Source organism: Sprattus sprattus (assembly GCF_963457725.1).
Source record: "Sprattus sprattus genome assembly, chromosome: 10".
In the NCBI taxonomy this organism is placed as follows: Eukaryota; Metazoa; Chordata; class Actinopteri; order Clupeiformes; family Clupeidae; genus Sprattus; species Sprattus sprattus.
This window is the reverse complement of record NC_137908.1, coordinates 15,775,315-15,791,297: the sequence shown is the minus strand read 5'-3', so window position 1 is coordinate 15,791,297 and position 15,983 is coordinate 15,775,315. Positions and strand designations below refer to the sequence as shown.

The following is a 15,983-nucleotide window of genomic DNA, read 5'->3' as shown; positions in this document are numbered from 1 at the left end:
CAAAAAAGTAGCCTAAAATGTGTTTTTGTTGCCTTATTAACGCTGGTCAGAGCCACCCATTAGCAAGACAGACGTGTTCTTGAGGTCTACAGACAAAACCAAAGTTTGCCACCATAGGCTCCTTCGAACTGTACCCTCACATCACCAGTTCCCAAATTCTCAGGCTTTTTCTTGCAGGACTGGGAGGGAGAGTGTGTGAGTGTGTGCTGAAAGAAAGAAGTGTGCATAAATCCTTCCCTCTTGGGTGCAGTAACAGAGTGGGTTGAGTAGGTTTAAAGCTTCTGAAAGCCAAAAGGACAAAACAATAATAATCTCGACATCTACTTTGACTGTACTGATATAACAGTTCCATGTAGAAAGCATGTACACAAGAGAACATAGTGTGAGTCATGAAATGTAATATGTTTTCTAAAATTAGCACTGACATGAAGTGATGTCTGAGATGTGAGAGAAATGTGTGTAGAGATATAAATCATAATGACAGAGGTTCATATAAAACCTCTTTACTTAGCCTCACGTTAAATGAAACTGCATGTGTAGGGAGAGGTGTTCTATTGGTTGCATTTTCAAGAATGTTCAGTGAAGGTAAACCTCAGAAATGTTTTCCTACCCGGCCAACCTCAAGCAGATGGGTTCTCCCTCATGTGCCGTGGTTCTGCTTAAGGTTCCTTCCTGACTAACAGGGAGTTGTTTTGTAAAGCGCCTTGAGACAATTGTATTGTTATGGCGCTATATAAATAAAATTGGCCACCAAGTACATCTCCCTGGATGGTGACCTCTGTCATCATACTGTACAGATGCTGTACACACTCCCCCACTCCTTATGAGATGGGTCAAGGAATATGTCTGCGCTGACAACATCATCTGATTGCATAGGTTCAGATTCCTCCAGTAGGGAGTAGTTTTTTCCTTGCCACTTTTTCCTCATTTGTCTTCTAATCTGGTGGTTTTCTGGAGCTGGTTGTCCCTCAGCACCACATGGAAACTGGCAACAGCATAGGGTCAATAGTTTGGTTATAATTATAACAAGTGGGCCAGACACAACAAATGCTCCTTTAATATTAGTTATTTGCTGCCCCAACCTGAACCACATAACTACATAGTGTACAGCCTGTGGTAACGACAGATGTCGTTCCCATGTCTATATTCCATCAAAATTAACTTAAAGATTATATCAAAAGTAGTTGTTCATATACAAAATATACCTCAGAAAGTGGCAAATAGTGTTGCTAAACAGTTAAATGCACAGTCCACCATTCTGGCAAAAGATTGTTGATATTTAAACTCAACAGCCAATCCATACACAACTCCCTTCCATGCTCCTAAAGCAACATTGTTGATTAGCTTGGATAGTTTATGGCTCAGTCTAAGCCATTTAGTTTGATTCCCATTAACAGAGCCAGAACTGTGCAGGAACACCAGCTAATTTGTTTGTTTTTTTGCAGACACTCGACCAATAATGTCATTGTGCTGTAAAAAATACAATTTGTTGAGAAATCAATAGACCCATAAGGCCAAAGACTAAATATAATGATGTGGCATGTAGTGGGAGTGATGTGTGTGTGATTGCCTGAATTTCCGTGTGTGCTTGTCTCTCTCATTCTTCTGTGCGTTAAATCTTATGTCTAATGATTACATTTTTGTGTTTTCATTTGAAGTGTTTTGTGGTTGCCCTCTTATGTTTATGTCCATGTGTATTTTTAGTTAGCGATTAAGAGTCAGTGTGTTGTATAAATGCCCTAGTGTGATTTTTCTGGTCTTTCCTGGTAGTCTTTGTCTACCCTGAGCCTGTAAAATATGTCTGTGTATTGTGCTGTGAACAATTCCTAACTCTGTGATATCATCTTTATCTCAGAAACTGCATGTTACACAATCAAAATTATGGGTATAAGCTGGTAAGTATTAAGTATTTAATTTTCCACAATTTCAAAGAGCGAAGAAAGGTACAAAAACTACTTACCAAAAAAAATCAAAACATGACAGATTGTTAGCTTTTAAATGATGCTTATGCAGTACTTTCTTATCAAGGTAAAGTTGGCTGAGGACGATTGCACCACAAAGACACTCATAGTGCCTTACATCCAGAAAGAAATTAAGAGAGAGAGAGTGAGAAAGAAAGGCAGAAAATCAGACAGACTAATTGACATACAGACAGACAGGGCCACAAAGAGACAGCCACAGATAGGTAGACTAATAGACTCAAAGGACATTGTGTCACACTCACAGACAGTGACAGTAAGAACACAATGTATACACACGTAGGGAGACCACAGATCCCCTTCACTACAAACAGTCAGAGAGAAAGAGAGCACTGCGCCTTATGCATAGACAGAGAAGAGCAGCACCTGTTGGCCTCCAGATCACTCTAAGCTCCATGGGTAATTAATGGATGTTCCCCCCACTTCAGAGAGCTCAGCCTGTGTTTGGGGAAGTAACAGGACCTGTCTTTATCATGTCACATTTCTCAGCCCTCACACACGCGCCGTCCTCATCTAGTGGTTTATTTATTTAATTGATGAACACCCTTTACAAGTTTAGCTATTTTTACCACGGTGACCTACATAGAAAGGCAGATACATTTGCACCTCTTTGTTTAATGGATGAACAGAACCCCGACTGCTTTGAGCACGCATTTCTTAGTAGCATGCGGTTTTACAGTGGTAGACTGAACCATCATTCTGTCATAGATATTTATTCATGTACTTTAGGAGTGTGTTTGATATGTGTGACAGTGTAACACATCACAACAGCTGAAGGCTGTACTAGGAAGCCATAAAACATGTTCTATGCAAGACATAACAGAGCAAAAATGAGAAATTGTGTTGATGTACAAATGTATAAATCATGCACGAACAATTTAACACTTCAAATAAATAAAAGGAAAAATTGCAAATGATTGTGATCGGTCACACAGTAGGTCTGTGTGGTTGATCTGAAAACAAAACTCACCTGCATTTTATTCAACATAGCACTTTAAAACCTCACGATTGCCACGTCAGGGACAGTGTCTGTCAGTGGGCCGGTGACCCTCAGGAGACATGGTTTACCCACTACACTTTGCCGGTCATTATAGACACCCTGAGTGAAGGCCCCACATTCTCTTAATTATCAACACCTCCCAGTATGAGAACCAGAGAGCCCTTTCTCATCTGATGTCACACTTGGCAGCAACTCTCCTGTCAGCTTGGCCAAGATTCTGGAAGCTGATTCCAGCACAGCCTCCAGTCAGACTATCCATCCTAAGAGTGTTCAAGCAGGTGTCACGGCTTGGTGCTGGGCTAGGTGAGGGGGGACTTCAGATACAGCATGCCCTGGCATTTGGCAAGGAATTGACAAACATATTCTGACTAATTACACAGTTAATGGCAGTTATTCGACTTGAGGAAATTACTGGTGTTGTGTTTTTCAGAGGGCTTTCACTCCTCAGTTTTAAATGAAAAGCATCTGATGCTGATCCTGTGCCAGCCTAAATCAGAGACAAAGTTTGAAAGGATTAAATTAGATGAAATCTGTGGTTTTGACATATTTCCTTGCAGTGGTAGCTCGATGATCAGTATAATATGCAGAACGTGACTAAGCTGTACATTTGGGAAATATATCATATAACTGCGGCACATTTTCAAAGGAACTCATAAAATATGATTTATAGGCTGATTCAATACGATTCATAATTACGAAGATTCACTCAGAGAGGTGCATAGCTTTTACTGCACTGTTTATTTTACTATACAATGGCCGGCCGAGAGCATTGATCACATTTTTTTTGTGTGTCTCATGTACATTTTCTTTTCCTTCTGGTGTTTTTCTTTGTTTGTTTTCAGATGAATGGACTTCATTTTTGCTTGACCTAATCTCTGCTTAATTTCAATCCGTCATCACAGTCATCTGTTTTAATCAAAACTTTTAAAATAGATTTTCTTGAATTCCTTTTTCTCGCTGGCACTCAAAAGATTTGGAAAACAATGTGAAAAGACAGGGGTCATGGCACCGAACCAATCCAATTAGGGCCTGCAATTGTACAGGGTGAGCCTGGTCACCCTCTTGTCGCACTGAATGGCTTGACAGTTCAAAGTTTGTCCATGGGCAAGATGAGTCGCTGTCTTCTCAATAAAGCTGGCCCCAGCAAAATCCCAAGACAAAACCCAGCATGGTGCTAAGCTCTGGCTCAAAGCAGACAGACACCCCGTCATCACGCCCCTCGTTTCTGAGCTTCCGACCCTCTGCCCGAGAAGAAAGGCCCCATTAACTTGAAGCTAATAGGATCTAAGAGCATATGTTGCCGCAGAGAAAGGGGTCCAAGTATATCGCGGAGGCTTCAAGAGGCAAAGAAGAAGAGGCAAAGAGCTTGGAGCAGGGCTTGCAATCTGGCCCTCATCAAGGCAGTATGATTCCAGAAAGCAAAGGAAAGTGTGTTGAGATTCTGATGCTGGTGATGACTGAGGTGTTGCTGACAACAGAAAATATGTTTTAAATATTCTGCTCTATGCCGGGATGCATACAGGCAAAGTTCACAGATGTTTTCCAGCCTTTGGTATGATAAAAGTCACGTGAGCAAAAAGTGAGTTGGTGCTTTCTCATTGAAAGAGCGCAATGTAATGAGAGAGATTTGCGGGTGTGTTGAAGAAACATATGGCTCATATGGAAATACAACAATTTATGAACATATAGATGAAAAAAGCTATTGATCATAACATAATAAATCCCACAGAAATGAATCATACCCCTAAAACTAAGTCTGACAGTAATGGCCTTGTAGTGGTATGTGTGCGTGTCTCTGAGTGTGCCTCTATGTGAGAGAAGCTGCCAGAATAGCCCTTGCTTAAAATATAAAAAACATGTGCAGGTTATTATCTAACATGTAAGGGACAATTGGGGTTTTCATTCAGTTTGCCGCCTATCCCAGTCAAGACGCCACAATGGAGATGGAGGAGAGGGGCGAGGGGAGGTGGGGTGATTGATGCAGCTGATTAAGTCAAGAGGAGGGGGGCTGGAGGGAGGGGGTGTGTTGAAGCTTTGTCACAGATCCCCCCTCTCAGTCTCATTCTCATGGCGCCCCTCTTTCAGCGGAGTGGGGCTTTCAAGACGCTCCGCAGTGACATCGACTCCCCATTGTCTGCCAGCCGGGCCTGCTGTCCGCCTCTTTTGTTATGACAGTTGGGTGGCTTTATGCTCACTAACTAAAATAAGTCAGCTGCTCATTTGAGGGCCTAACCCCTTCAACCCCTCAGTGGAGCATCCCCCTCACGGCCTCCAAGCCGGGAGCTCAGGCAGTGTGATGGAGCCCCACATCATCATCATCAACAACCCAAGGTTTTGTCTGGGACAGTCATCAATCCCTTGGTTCTTGTTCATGCTGTTTACCATTCCCCTTCATCACCTATGTTCTGTCTTCTTTCCTTGACTAGGAATCTAATGAAATGATACAGGTCTGTGAAATAGTTTAAACTCACAGAATCATCAAAATATATGAAAGCCTGGAAAATATGGTTATTAGGCAATTGTATTTGTAACTTCAACTATAGACGACAGATAATTAAATAAGTACAGTGTTTAGGATTGAAGTTGATTATTTTGCTGAAACGGTATTGAAAAGAAAAAAAAGTTTAATAGACAAATGAAAACATTGACAGTTGTTGTTGGGGCACTGGAAATGCCTGTCACGACACATGGAACTCTTTCCATTACGAACTGTGAGAAAAATTTCGCCTGCCAAAAAAAAGCCTGTATTGACTCAGAGCAAACTTGTCTATTTTTGCATAACAGTGGTACAGTGCTGCGGTCATGTGTTGACATGTGTTCAACCCCATGACAGGTGGGATTTATGTGGTGAGCTATCAAACTACTGATCTCTACAATTAGGCATTTCCATATGTGTGCCCACTTGGAGAAAGATACACAATAGCCACCCTAGCCAGACCTTTTTTTCCATGAAGGTTTTTTCGGCATAAATGAGAGAGATTTGTTGAATCTGGCACATACAGGAAATGTCCAAACTCTTTTTGTGTGGCCGAAGTAGCTGAGTGATAGTATTGGTGGGGGTGGGGTGACCTCCAGGTTAGCGCTAGGGCATGTAGAGGTCAGTGATACTGGGCAGAGACAGAGGAGGCTGGTGAGCAGGGTTACTCAGTAACCGTCTCTACCATGTGGGGGCTGGGAGGGGAAATTAGCAGGTAGAAAGTGCTAGGAAAGTAGAAGCCTCTGCTAAAGTGGCATCAAATTACCTCCACTTTCAATTTCTTCTCTCTCCCTCTTTCTCACTACCTCTCTACCTCTTTCCAAATGAAGCATCACATGCAGTGTTTACTCAATGTTTTTGTGGTTTGACAAAACAGCTGTGGTGAAACAGAAATCTGACTTAAAATACAACTATGCATATGAAAACCATAACTGACATTTCTTTATTATGCTTCTATTGTAACAGTTCTTTCATCAGATTTGAACAGTTTCAACTCCTTGCTTGTCCTCACTTGAGGAGGCATTTCTATCCCTTAACTCAGATGCACTGTAACATGAAGTGACATCATTCTGACACATTTAGGTTTCGTATTGACTTTCTGTCTCTTCCTCATCCACGTGTGTCATTTGTATGTTGGTGTAATGATTCTTGTGTTTTCCCACCTCTTGTCAGTGGGTAATCTCCCATGCAAGCTATGAGACTGACACATGCCAGGACAACTCTGCGGTTCTAGTCAGGTCAATATTTGTGCTGTATTGATAGGGTGTCAGTCTGTGTTTGTGGTAGGGAGAGGGGTGAGCTTAACCAAAGAAAACAAACTTAACCTAATTTGATCCACGATAAGAGGCCCAGGAAACACTTTCACTGAGTTCATCACTGTCATGTCTCTGTGGCTTCTCAGAGGTCCTTTGACGTGGAAAAATATACAAAATGCTCTCGCTAAGCAGACAGGTGATGACTGACATTTGGGTTATAGAATGATACTGAGCAAACGGGTAAAGTAGAACCGCTTAAGGGGAGGAATTGTGAGAATTTATCATCAGAGTCAAATATGCACAGGTATGTTAAATTACATACACTTTTTGACAGTATTTTTGGAGAAACTAAATTGTGAGCTATGAATCTTCCTGTGTGATATCAAAAAGACAACGAAAAATGAGAATACTTGGAAGCTGCTCTTGGAAAGCTGCGGTTGGAAACCTTGCTGCTTTCTTGTGATTTGTTGAGAATAACTAAGATGGTATGCGGCCTGTTAGACATCTGGATGGCATTGTGATAGTCCAGAATGCACCCACAAACTTTGCCATGACCCCCTAAAAAGGATTTAACTAAGTTAGGTTAATATTGTGTCAATACTGTCATTTCTCTAGAGAACGGTTTGACTGAATTGAATTTGTCCCATGCATTGTTCCCTGAGAAACTCCATCAGGATTTATTGCTCATGGTTGAAAGGCTGGCGATGGAAGGAATGAGAAGAAAAGTTAGAAGTCAAGATTTAAAAGGGGAGTCATCCTCCCCTTCCTTTCCGCACGAACCATCTGTAGCAGGTGCAGGACCAGTGTCTGTGAGAGAATGTCGGCCACAATGCAGTCATAACTCATGGCAAAGCAAAAGAGGAAGAGGTGGAGGATGAGACAGAGGAGGCAGACTAATACGGAGACAGGGGTATACTGTATATACAGGGAGACAATCAGGAAAAAAAGAAAAAGTGAGAGAATGTAAGAGAGTGTGTGTGTGGTGGGGGGGGGGGGGGGGGGTGGAAGGGTGATGTTTATGGCACCTGATGGTGAGAGTAAATGTTAAGGCTGGTGTCACACTGTCATTAACGTGCCTGTGAGATGTCGTTGTCTGGGCAACGGCTTTGCAAGCTTTAAGCTGTATAAAATCTGTCCAGCCCTGGAATGCCATTGAGACGAGATATATGTGCCGATCCCAGTTGCCATGGGAAGCCGGGATTCTGAGGAAACCTTTCCATGACTAAGGTTTTTTTTTTTCCTTTATGGGTCTCTGTCTTCTTTTGGCCTGAATGATGTTACTCATTGGGCAGTGGATAATCTCTGAAATTCCTTCCCTGTCAAATGAGAACCACTTCCAGTGGGTGCATGATCTGAGGGAATATAACTATGCTGGTGGTAAATCCTGCAGCACTTTTGAGCAATCCAACTGAATATGTGAGTCTCCTGTGATGTTCATTTGAGGTCATGCCCTCTTCTGAACTCCAGCACGCCTGCAGATGTGTAGCAGATAATTGCATCATTTCCTATTGTGTCATCGCTGGATCTGGTGAAATGGCCTTTGCCACCATATGCACATGCCTAGAGCTCCTCTGCTCTCCCAGCTGTTTTAGGTGGCATCCTGTTTGAAGCCTGTTTAACAAGGTTTATTTGTTAAACATAGGTCATCAAGTTGGCGCATGATCAGGGTTGAGAAGGTTACTTTTGAAATGTAATAGGTAACAGATTACTAGTTACCCTGATCAATAATTAAATAACTAATGTAACTATTATAATTATACAATTGAAATAATGTAACTTAATACATTTGATTACTTTTGATCACTTTTTGATTGGCAGACGAAAGGCGGTGCAAATTCAAACCAATCAAAAACAACTCTCCAAATTTGAGTGCATACCACCGAATGAATGGAGCCTGTCTAGAGAAGATGCAAAGCAACAGAATTAGCTTAAAGCTTCTTACTGAAAGCAATATAAAATTAGATGCAACTGCTAACATTTTGAGTAGCAACTGAAATGTAACTACATATTTTTTCTCAGTAACTGTAACAGATTACAATTACATTAATTTTGTCATTTAATTACGAAACTCTCTTACATGTAACCAGTTACTCCCCAGCCTTATTTGTGATGCACTGTGACAAATTATATAAAGAGATGACTCCAGTCTGCTGATTTTTGTTAAATTCCCTCAAACACAGAGGGCAGAGGTGTACAAGACACAGCCATGTGATTAAGACAAGTTCCTCCCGAGTGAAAGTTAGAGGGGCACAAAAGAGTTGAGTAGGGGAACATCCAACACAGCGATCCAAATGGTCTATGCCACATTAAGAAGCAAAAGGGCCATGATGGCAGACGTGATGAGCTAGTAAAGACACAGCGACAGGCCCAGTCCCTAGTTGTTATAGGTAATCCCTTCTGGCAGTGGGAGGCCAGAACGCGCGCTGTCTGTGGCCTAACCCCAGATGTCTAGCGAGCTTACAATAGAATAATGGTTTCTTTCACAAGTGGTGCATGCCTCTGCTAATTTCACTTAAACACGCAGCAGGGGAGTCAAGAGTCGGTGGCACTTAGAACATGTTTGCACTTTCACACTTCTGAACACACACACACACACACACACACACACACACACACACACACACACACACACACACACACACACACAAAGACACACATATATGTTTTCATGTTCACATATATGTCTTTCCACATATACAAATGTGGAGCTGAACTCAGACAACCTGCTGCCACACATTCTAAACACACACACAAACACACACACACACTGGCATGTGTTGTATAAACATTCCTGTATTGTTTCAGTTTTTCAGCTATTTCACCAAGCCTGTTATGATGATTGATATTCCCAGAGCAATTTCTTGTTTTTTCTCACCAAAAGAACAAAGTGTTGACATAGGTTCTTGTAGGTTTACCTCTCCTATAACCTTGAAAGCAAGCATTTAAAGTAAACACATTTCAAGTAGACAAGGTGTTTGAGGTTTGGTGTGCGTGCATGCATAGGCTGTAATACAAACACAGACTGAGGAAGTTCTCTGTACTCCAGATTATGCAGATCATGGAAAGCACTTTGGGAGAGGATCCTCTCTGTGGTTCGTGCTCGGTGGAGTCCAAGGGCCTTTCCCCTGGACAGGTGGCCATCAGCCCTGTGTTTGCTACCAAACCCGCTGACGGAGAGAGAGGGGTGACACAGCAACCAAACATGCTCAAACCCATCCATGCAGCTGTCAGGGGAGCATATGATGGAAATCATCTGCGGCAATGGAGAGAGAGACAGGGAGGGAGAGAAGGAAAGAGAGAGCAAGATACATTTATAAGGGGTTGCAGGGACAAAACAGACAAGAGAACCTCCAATAGGGCTCAGTTGTTTTCTTCCACTTTTGTTTCTTCCTGAAGTTTATTCCATCAAGTCTGACATGTGATCACCCTTTAGAAATGTTCTTCCCACTACATCTATGGAAAAGACTGTCTACGTAGACTGACTGACTGACTGACTATGTAGTGCGGCTTGTGACAGCCAACCTTCCATTCCTCTTCCATAACCTCCCAAAGCAGAAGGTAGGAGGCTTGGAAGGGCACAGATGTGCAAGAAAGATGGTCACAAGATGAGGATTTTGGTTGTGGTCGTGGCTGGTGTAGAGAAGAGCGCCTGTCCACTCTGGCCTCCCTCACACCTTTCAATGCTGCTCACTACCTCCCTCTGTTGGCCACTGACCATCCATCAGCGCTCAGAACTCGTTCTTCTGGACAGTGGCCGAGCTCTGAAGAGATCCCATGTAGCCTACTGAGCTTGCAATAACCGTGCACTCCAACACACCCCCTACCGCTAAACACCCTTCCCCCAAATTACACACACGTGCATGCAAAATTGCCAGTGTTAAAGAGATTTTTGTGCACATACCAGACTCATGTAGACTCTGTGAATTGCACCTGCAACGCATGACAAAAAGTGTTGACATGAATTTCACAGTGCATGCACGCAGAATTTCTAAGCGAACTCAGCGTTAAATCCTTAACTCTGGTCGCGCGGTTAGCTGATGTAGATTGCGGCAGTCAGGGGCTAAATTCAAGTAGGAAAACTCAATAAGTTAAATCCGATTTGGTTAGTGTCAGGGAGTTTATTAAAAACCTTAAATTAGACTACTGCCCATCTGCGAAACATAGCCTATTACATATCAGGACACATTAGAGTGGTAGCCAATTATAAGGCATCGTGTTTTCAACAACAACAATAATAATAATGTGTTTGTCCTGTAGTCATCGCCTACCCATAGGCCTACTGTTTATGCTCTTTGTAGTGGCAGGCCCCTAGTTGTTTCTAAGTCTACCATATGGCTCTATTTGAGTTGAATAAACGGTCTGTTGTGTGGTGACCAACCTTTAAATAGCACTTTTGACCGCGGAGTACTTGAAATTTGGAGGACCTGGGGCAGGAAAAAACAGTGCCAATGTGTGTAGCTAACGCGGTTAATGTGGACCGTTGCCTATCGCATCCTCTCAAGAGATCTCTGAAACAGCCCTTGGCAGAGAGGGCAGCAAATATATAACTCTCTCGTATGGAGCACTAAAACCCGCCTTTATCTGTGGAGTCGCATTAAAAAAACTCCCCCCACCTTTCGCGCCGCCCCTCCTAAATCCTCCAGGAGTTCCTAAATTCGACATTCAGTCTCACGCCGTGCTCAGAGTGGTGGCATCTACTGGGGTTATCAGCCGGCGCAGAGTCTTGCGAGTGCAGCGATCTGACCAAACCGGAATGACGGAGCGCGAGACGAAGCAGTATACGGAACACCAGCACTGACAGAGACCCGTGGGATTAAAATCACTTTGCCCTGGTCAGTTGTCAAGCATTCGACTGCCTGTCTGTCTGCACTAGGACAAATCAAAGAGTGAATAAAGAAATAAATGCAACGAGAAGGAGCCGGTTTACTCTCTATGCTTCGCGCTGTCAAAAAATTAGCGACTCTTTCGGAGAAACTCTGCTGGTGCCTGAAACGGTATCAGGGGACTGACAGAACGACTTGTGATTCTCTCCTTCCAGTGGATGCTAAACCATGGATTAATCCAGTTTAAGGGGTCAATTGATCCATCCCGTCATTTTAATAAGACAAGACATCAATTTAATTCTGTCTTTGAGCGAATTCAGTAAACTTACCTTGTGTGGATTGTATGCTGATTTGGCAGCAGTATTTCTCCAAAACTCAAGATGACTGCAGGATATTTGTTAAGGTCATTGCTGCTGCTCATTTTAGCACTCTTCTCCGCAAACGCAAGCAACTGGCTGTAAGTGAGCAAAATTGCGCTCTCATTCATTCATTAATTCGTGTGATATCATTGTGCTGTATTAATTTGTACTTTAGCCTACTACTTTCCAGTGATTACCCTCTGGTGATGACACAGACACGGTTCGACTATCATTTGTGTTAAACTTTAACTTTGTATGCAGCCTACCTCTAGTTTCCCACATTTTTGGCACAACAGGTGTCCGTTTAGTGGCTCTTGACTGACCACCTTGACCGTGTGTTCCTTTTTTGTTTGTTCCTGTAAAACCACAATTGTAGACAGACATTTTTTATTGTTTCACTCTATGCTATCCTTAGTATTTAGACAGTGAAAAGGCAAGTAACCTATATATAGACATATATATCTCTGTCGCTGAGAAATGGAAGCAGTTTTAACTTAAACAGGTTCCAAATCAATGTTGTTCACTTAGTAACACACCTGGTTCCGGTACAGGACACAGAGAGACAGCTGTTCTCCCTGTGGGCCTGTCTCCGCACTCTATCAGTGAGCATTTATGCTAAAGTGGCTGTGTGATCCCTGGATTAGCCAGAAATCACGTTGAGGGTTTTTTATAGAAAACGGGGGTCTGATGAGTGTAATGCTTCAAGTTCAAGGCTATTTTTCTACTAAATCTATCGAAGGCTGTAGTGTGTTATGGCACACAGGCGTGGTGTAAGAGTTCCAAACATGTGGAGACATGCAGCACTTAAGCAAAACTCTCTCTGCTTGTCTACTAAATATGATTATTCTGACAGGAGTAATCCCAACGGGAGCTGGAGAGCTTTCCCCCACCCCCGGACAGGTATTTGCAGGTAGTCCATGTCATGGACAGTTTTCAGTCGTTCAGGTTCACGTGAAACCTGCAGGCTTACTGTTATTGCTGTTCAAATGCTGCATGTGTTATTGGCAGATATATAGTTGGTGGGACCTTAACCCTGGAACCGCTATTTCCGAATGTGGTTGTTTTAATTTCGCTGAAATACGGGGTGATTCTCCCAAGAGTTATATGAAGGAAACTTCAGTGTCAGGGGAAAGAGTTTAAAGTGCCATTGTGGTAATAGTTAGAACTATGAAGTTTTTACCAGAGCCGACCAAGTTGAATGTATCTGAATTGTTTTAGAATATAAGAGGGTGCGTTTTCAAGGCTAGATTCGTTAAATTATTTAAGTTGCTTGGGAAGGAACACATATACAGCCCAATGTTTAAGTTTTCTTGACGTTGTAGTTTTGGTATCTCATTTGTTATATCGTTTAATTGTTTTATCTAACGATTGTCTAATATGGAAAAAATGAATTGTATAAAGTTGAAAACTCTCCTCAACTCCTTGGTGCTCATAACGCCGTTGGATAATTTGCTTGGGGACCGTGTCTACAGAATTAAATGTATGTCGTTAGATCAGCATTATTACTGGTCAATAATCAGTTATTCAACATAGCATACATGCTTGACAAGTGAAAGGCGATTTAATGAGGTAACCTTAAATGACTTCAAGTCTTCGATATGCAAAAGTGATAATACAATTATTATATTTCAGATTTAAAATTATGATAATAGACTTAGAGCCTTTGAGGTGCCATTTATTGTAGCCTACTGTTGTGACCGCAAGAAAGTTTAAATAGGAGGTAGCTTACACCTTAGGTCAGATACATGGTTGTTAAAGGCTTGTCCTTTTACAAATTATTATTCTTTATTTCAGTCTTAATTGTATGTATTTATTAAGTTTCTTTAAGTTATCGGAAACATGCTGATGAACGTCAATTTAACAATTTACACAGACCTGGAGAGGAGACTACGAATTAAGTTTTGTATTGGTTAAACAAAAGAATGGATGCTGATTGTCATTGAGCCGCAGTCGGGTCATGCTATGGGTTTATCACAAAAGAGGCGAACGTTGCACATGTCTAATGAGGCCATCCGGTCTCCGCTCATCTCTGAAAACGTTAATAGCTCAACAAATGCATTTTATTTATTTTATTTGTATAGCACACTTCAACATACAAAGAGGTTAAATTAACCTGTCAGACGCTAGCATTCACGTTTAAGAAGCAAAGTGATCAAAAGACACTCGACTATTCTCGAAGTACAATGACCTCCCAGATAATTTTATCTCTAGTGGTACAAAAGCAAGTGTAAGAGCGTCATGACAAAATCCGAAAATAATCTGTCAAATGGATAGGTTTCAGTGTGTGGCTTTTTCCATTCATCAAACCCAATTGCTTTCAATAACTGAAATCTTGGACAATTGAGCAGCTATTGCACAGTTACCCAGTGAAAAGGAATAGTAAAAAAAAGCTTAATAAAATGTCCTATCCTTCCAAAAATGCGCTGGATTTTTCGTGCGTCTGCCTGTCAGCACCTCCCGCTAATGTTCTTCCCGGTGGCTGGGCAGAGGTGCACCTGCAGATGGGGGGTGGGGAAATAGACTTCTAACGCATGAGGAAGGATCAATAGGTCCCCTGACTGGTGTTGCAAACTTGTGTAGGCTATTCGTGTTTTTGTCTATTTAGATGATATAAGGTTAGTAGAAAGACTTTAAGGGGATGCATTGCTCATATGCTTTCAAATATTGTTTATTTGAGTCGATAATCGTTTTTTTTTTTTCCAAAAGAAATTGACCAAAGACCACGTGTTTCTAGGTAAGGGTACTTTCTATAAGACATTTATTTGAAGGTTCTGATGGATAGATTAACTCTACCTTGGTGCCATTTTAAGATACAAACTGAGAGATGATTAATCGATTTGCATTCATAGTTGCACAAACCTATTCAGAAATCACCTTCCTGACCAAAATGTCACGTATCTCAAAATTCTTCTGGTGGTTTTCGTGTCCTACTTGTCTTGTCGCTATGAGCCATTTATTCTTATTAATATTAGATAGATGAATGGAGAACAGAAACGGAGTTTTAAAATTACGCAGTGAACGGAAGCGCACGAGGCGCGCTCTGGATACGTGTGATTTGTACATTCAAATCATGCTGTGCATATGCCTTTGAAACAGATGTTGTCAATAAAAAAGTTGTAGCCCACTGAGGGGATCAGTTTGCCGACATGTTAACGGACGGAGGAGAATTCCCAGAAGAAAGAAGAGAAGGAATATGGTCGTCGGTTATCTCTATTGCGTCCGTCAGCCAATCTGTTTTGCTTTTAGCTCTCATTATCATCCAGCTGTTGGTTATCGATTCATACCAGAAGTCTATATGTAAAAACTAATTTAAAAGTGCAAAAAAAACGGTTATAAACACTTTTGAGTGGAAATAGAAATTTGATTCTTGATTTTTTTTTAAAGTATGAATTTGTTTTTATTTTCAGGTATTCCCGTTATTCACACACATGCATGCATTGTGGTTATTAGGTCCTGTCACTTGATGGGGGGAGACGTCACTGTCTGTGAGATTCGGCAGAAATAGTGCGCAGCTGATGGGTGGCGGGAGCTGCCGCTGACGGTGCCGGGTCCTGGCGCCTCGGCCCGCGCACACAAATAACAACGGTGACAAGCGGCCGATGAAGCCGTTAAAACGCTGTTGTCACATTCCTGCCGTCTCTCAGCTGCCTATTCTCAGGATCCCACAGAGCGCTGCTAATGCCGTTTCCGTCTAAATTGGTCCGATGCACAGAATTCAGCTCTAAATTAGGCACCTGAAAAAAGAGAAACATTTAGGCGTGGAACAGGGACAAATATATGAGAAATAACTTAACATTGATTTGTGAATGAAGAACACCTCATAGTTTTGTTTGGACACACACACACACACACACACACACACATCATACACAATCTCTCTTGCTGTCCCTCGATGCCGCACACTCTGACACGTGCTCTCTCCCTCTCCCTCTGTCGCTACCCCTCACACACACACACACACACACACACTGACATGGTCCCTCTGAGCTAGCAGGGCACAGGGATTAAAGGACACAAAGCAGGGGGCTAATTTTACAGCCTTTATGAGCACTTTCCCTCTCTGCACGTTATTTTTATGCCTGCCTGGTGC

The 15,983-nt window shown here is 42.1% G+C and overlaps 1 protein-coding gene across 1 annotated transcript in view; it reads left to right on the top strand.

Moving 5' to 3' along the window:
• Positions 1-11,914: 11,914 nt before the first annotated feature.
• The window catches only part of wnt4 (wingless-type MMTV integration site family, member 4), a gene marked incomplete at both ends in the record, with an annotated part of 11,538 nt that continues 7,469 nt past the window's right edge, over positions 11,915-15,983 (top strand). Inside the window, one exon of the mRNA XM_080845605.1 lies at positions 11,915-11,991. Within this exon, the coding sequence (XP_080701731.1) occupies positions 11,915-11,991 (77 nt within the window). The remainder of the gene's footprint in view (positions 11,992-15,983) is intronic.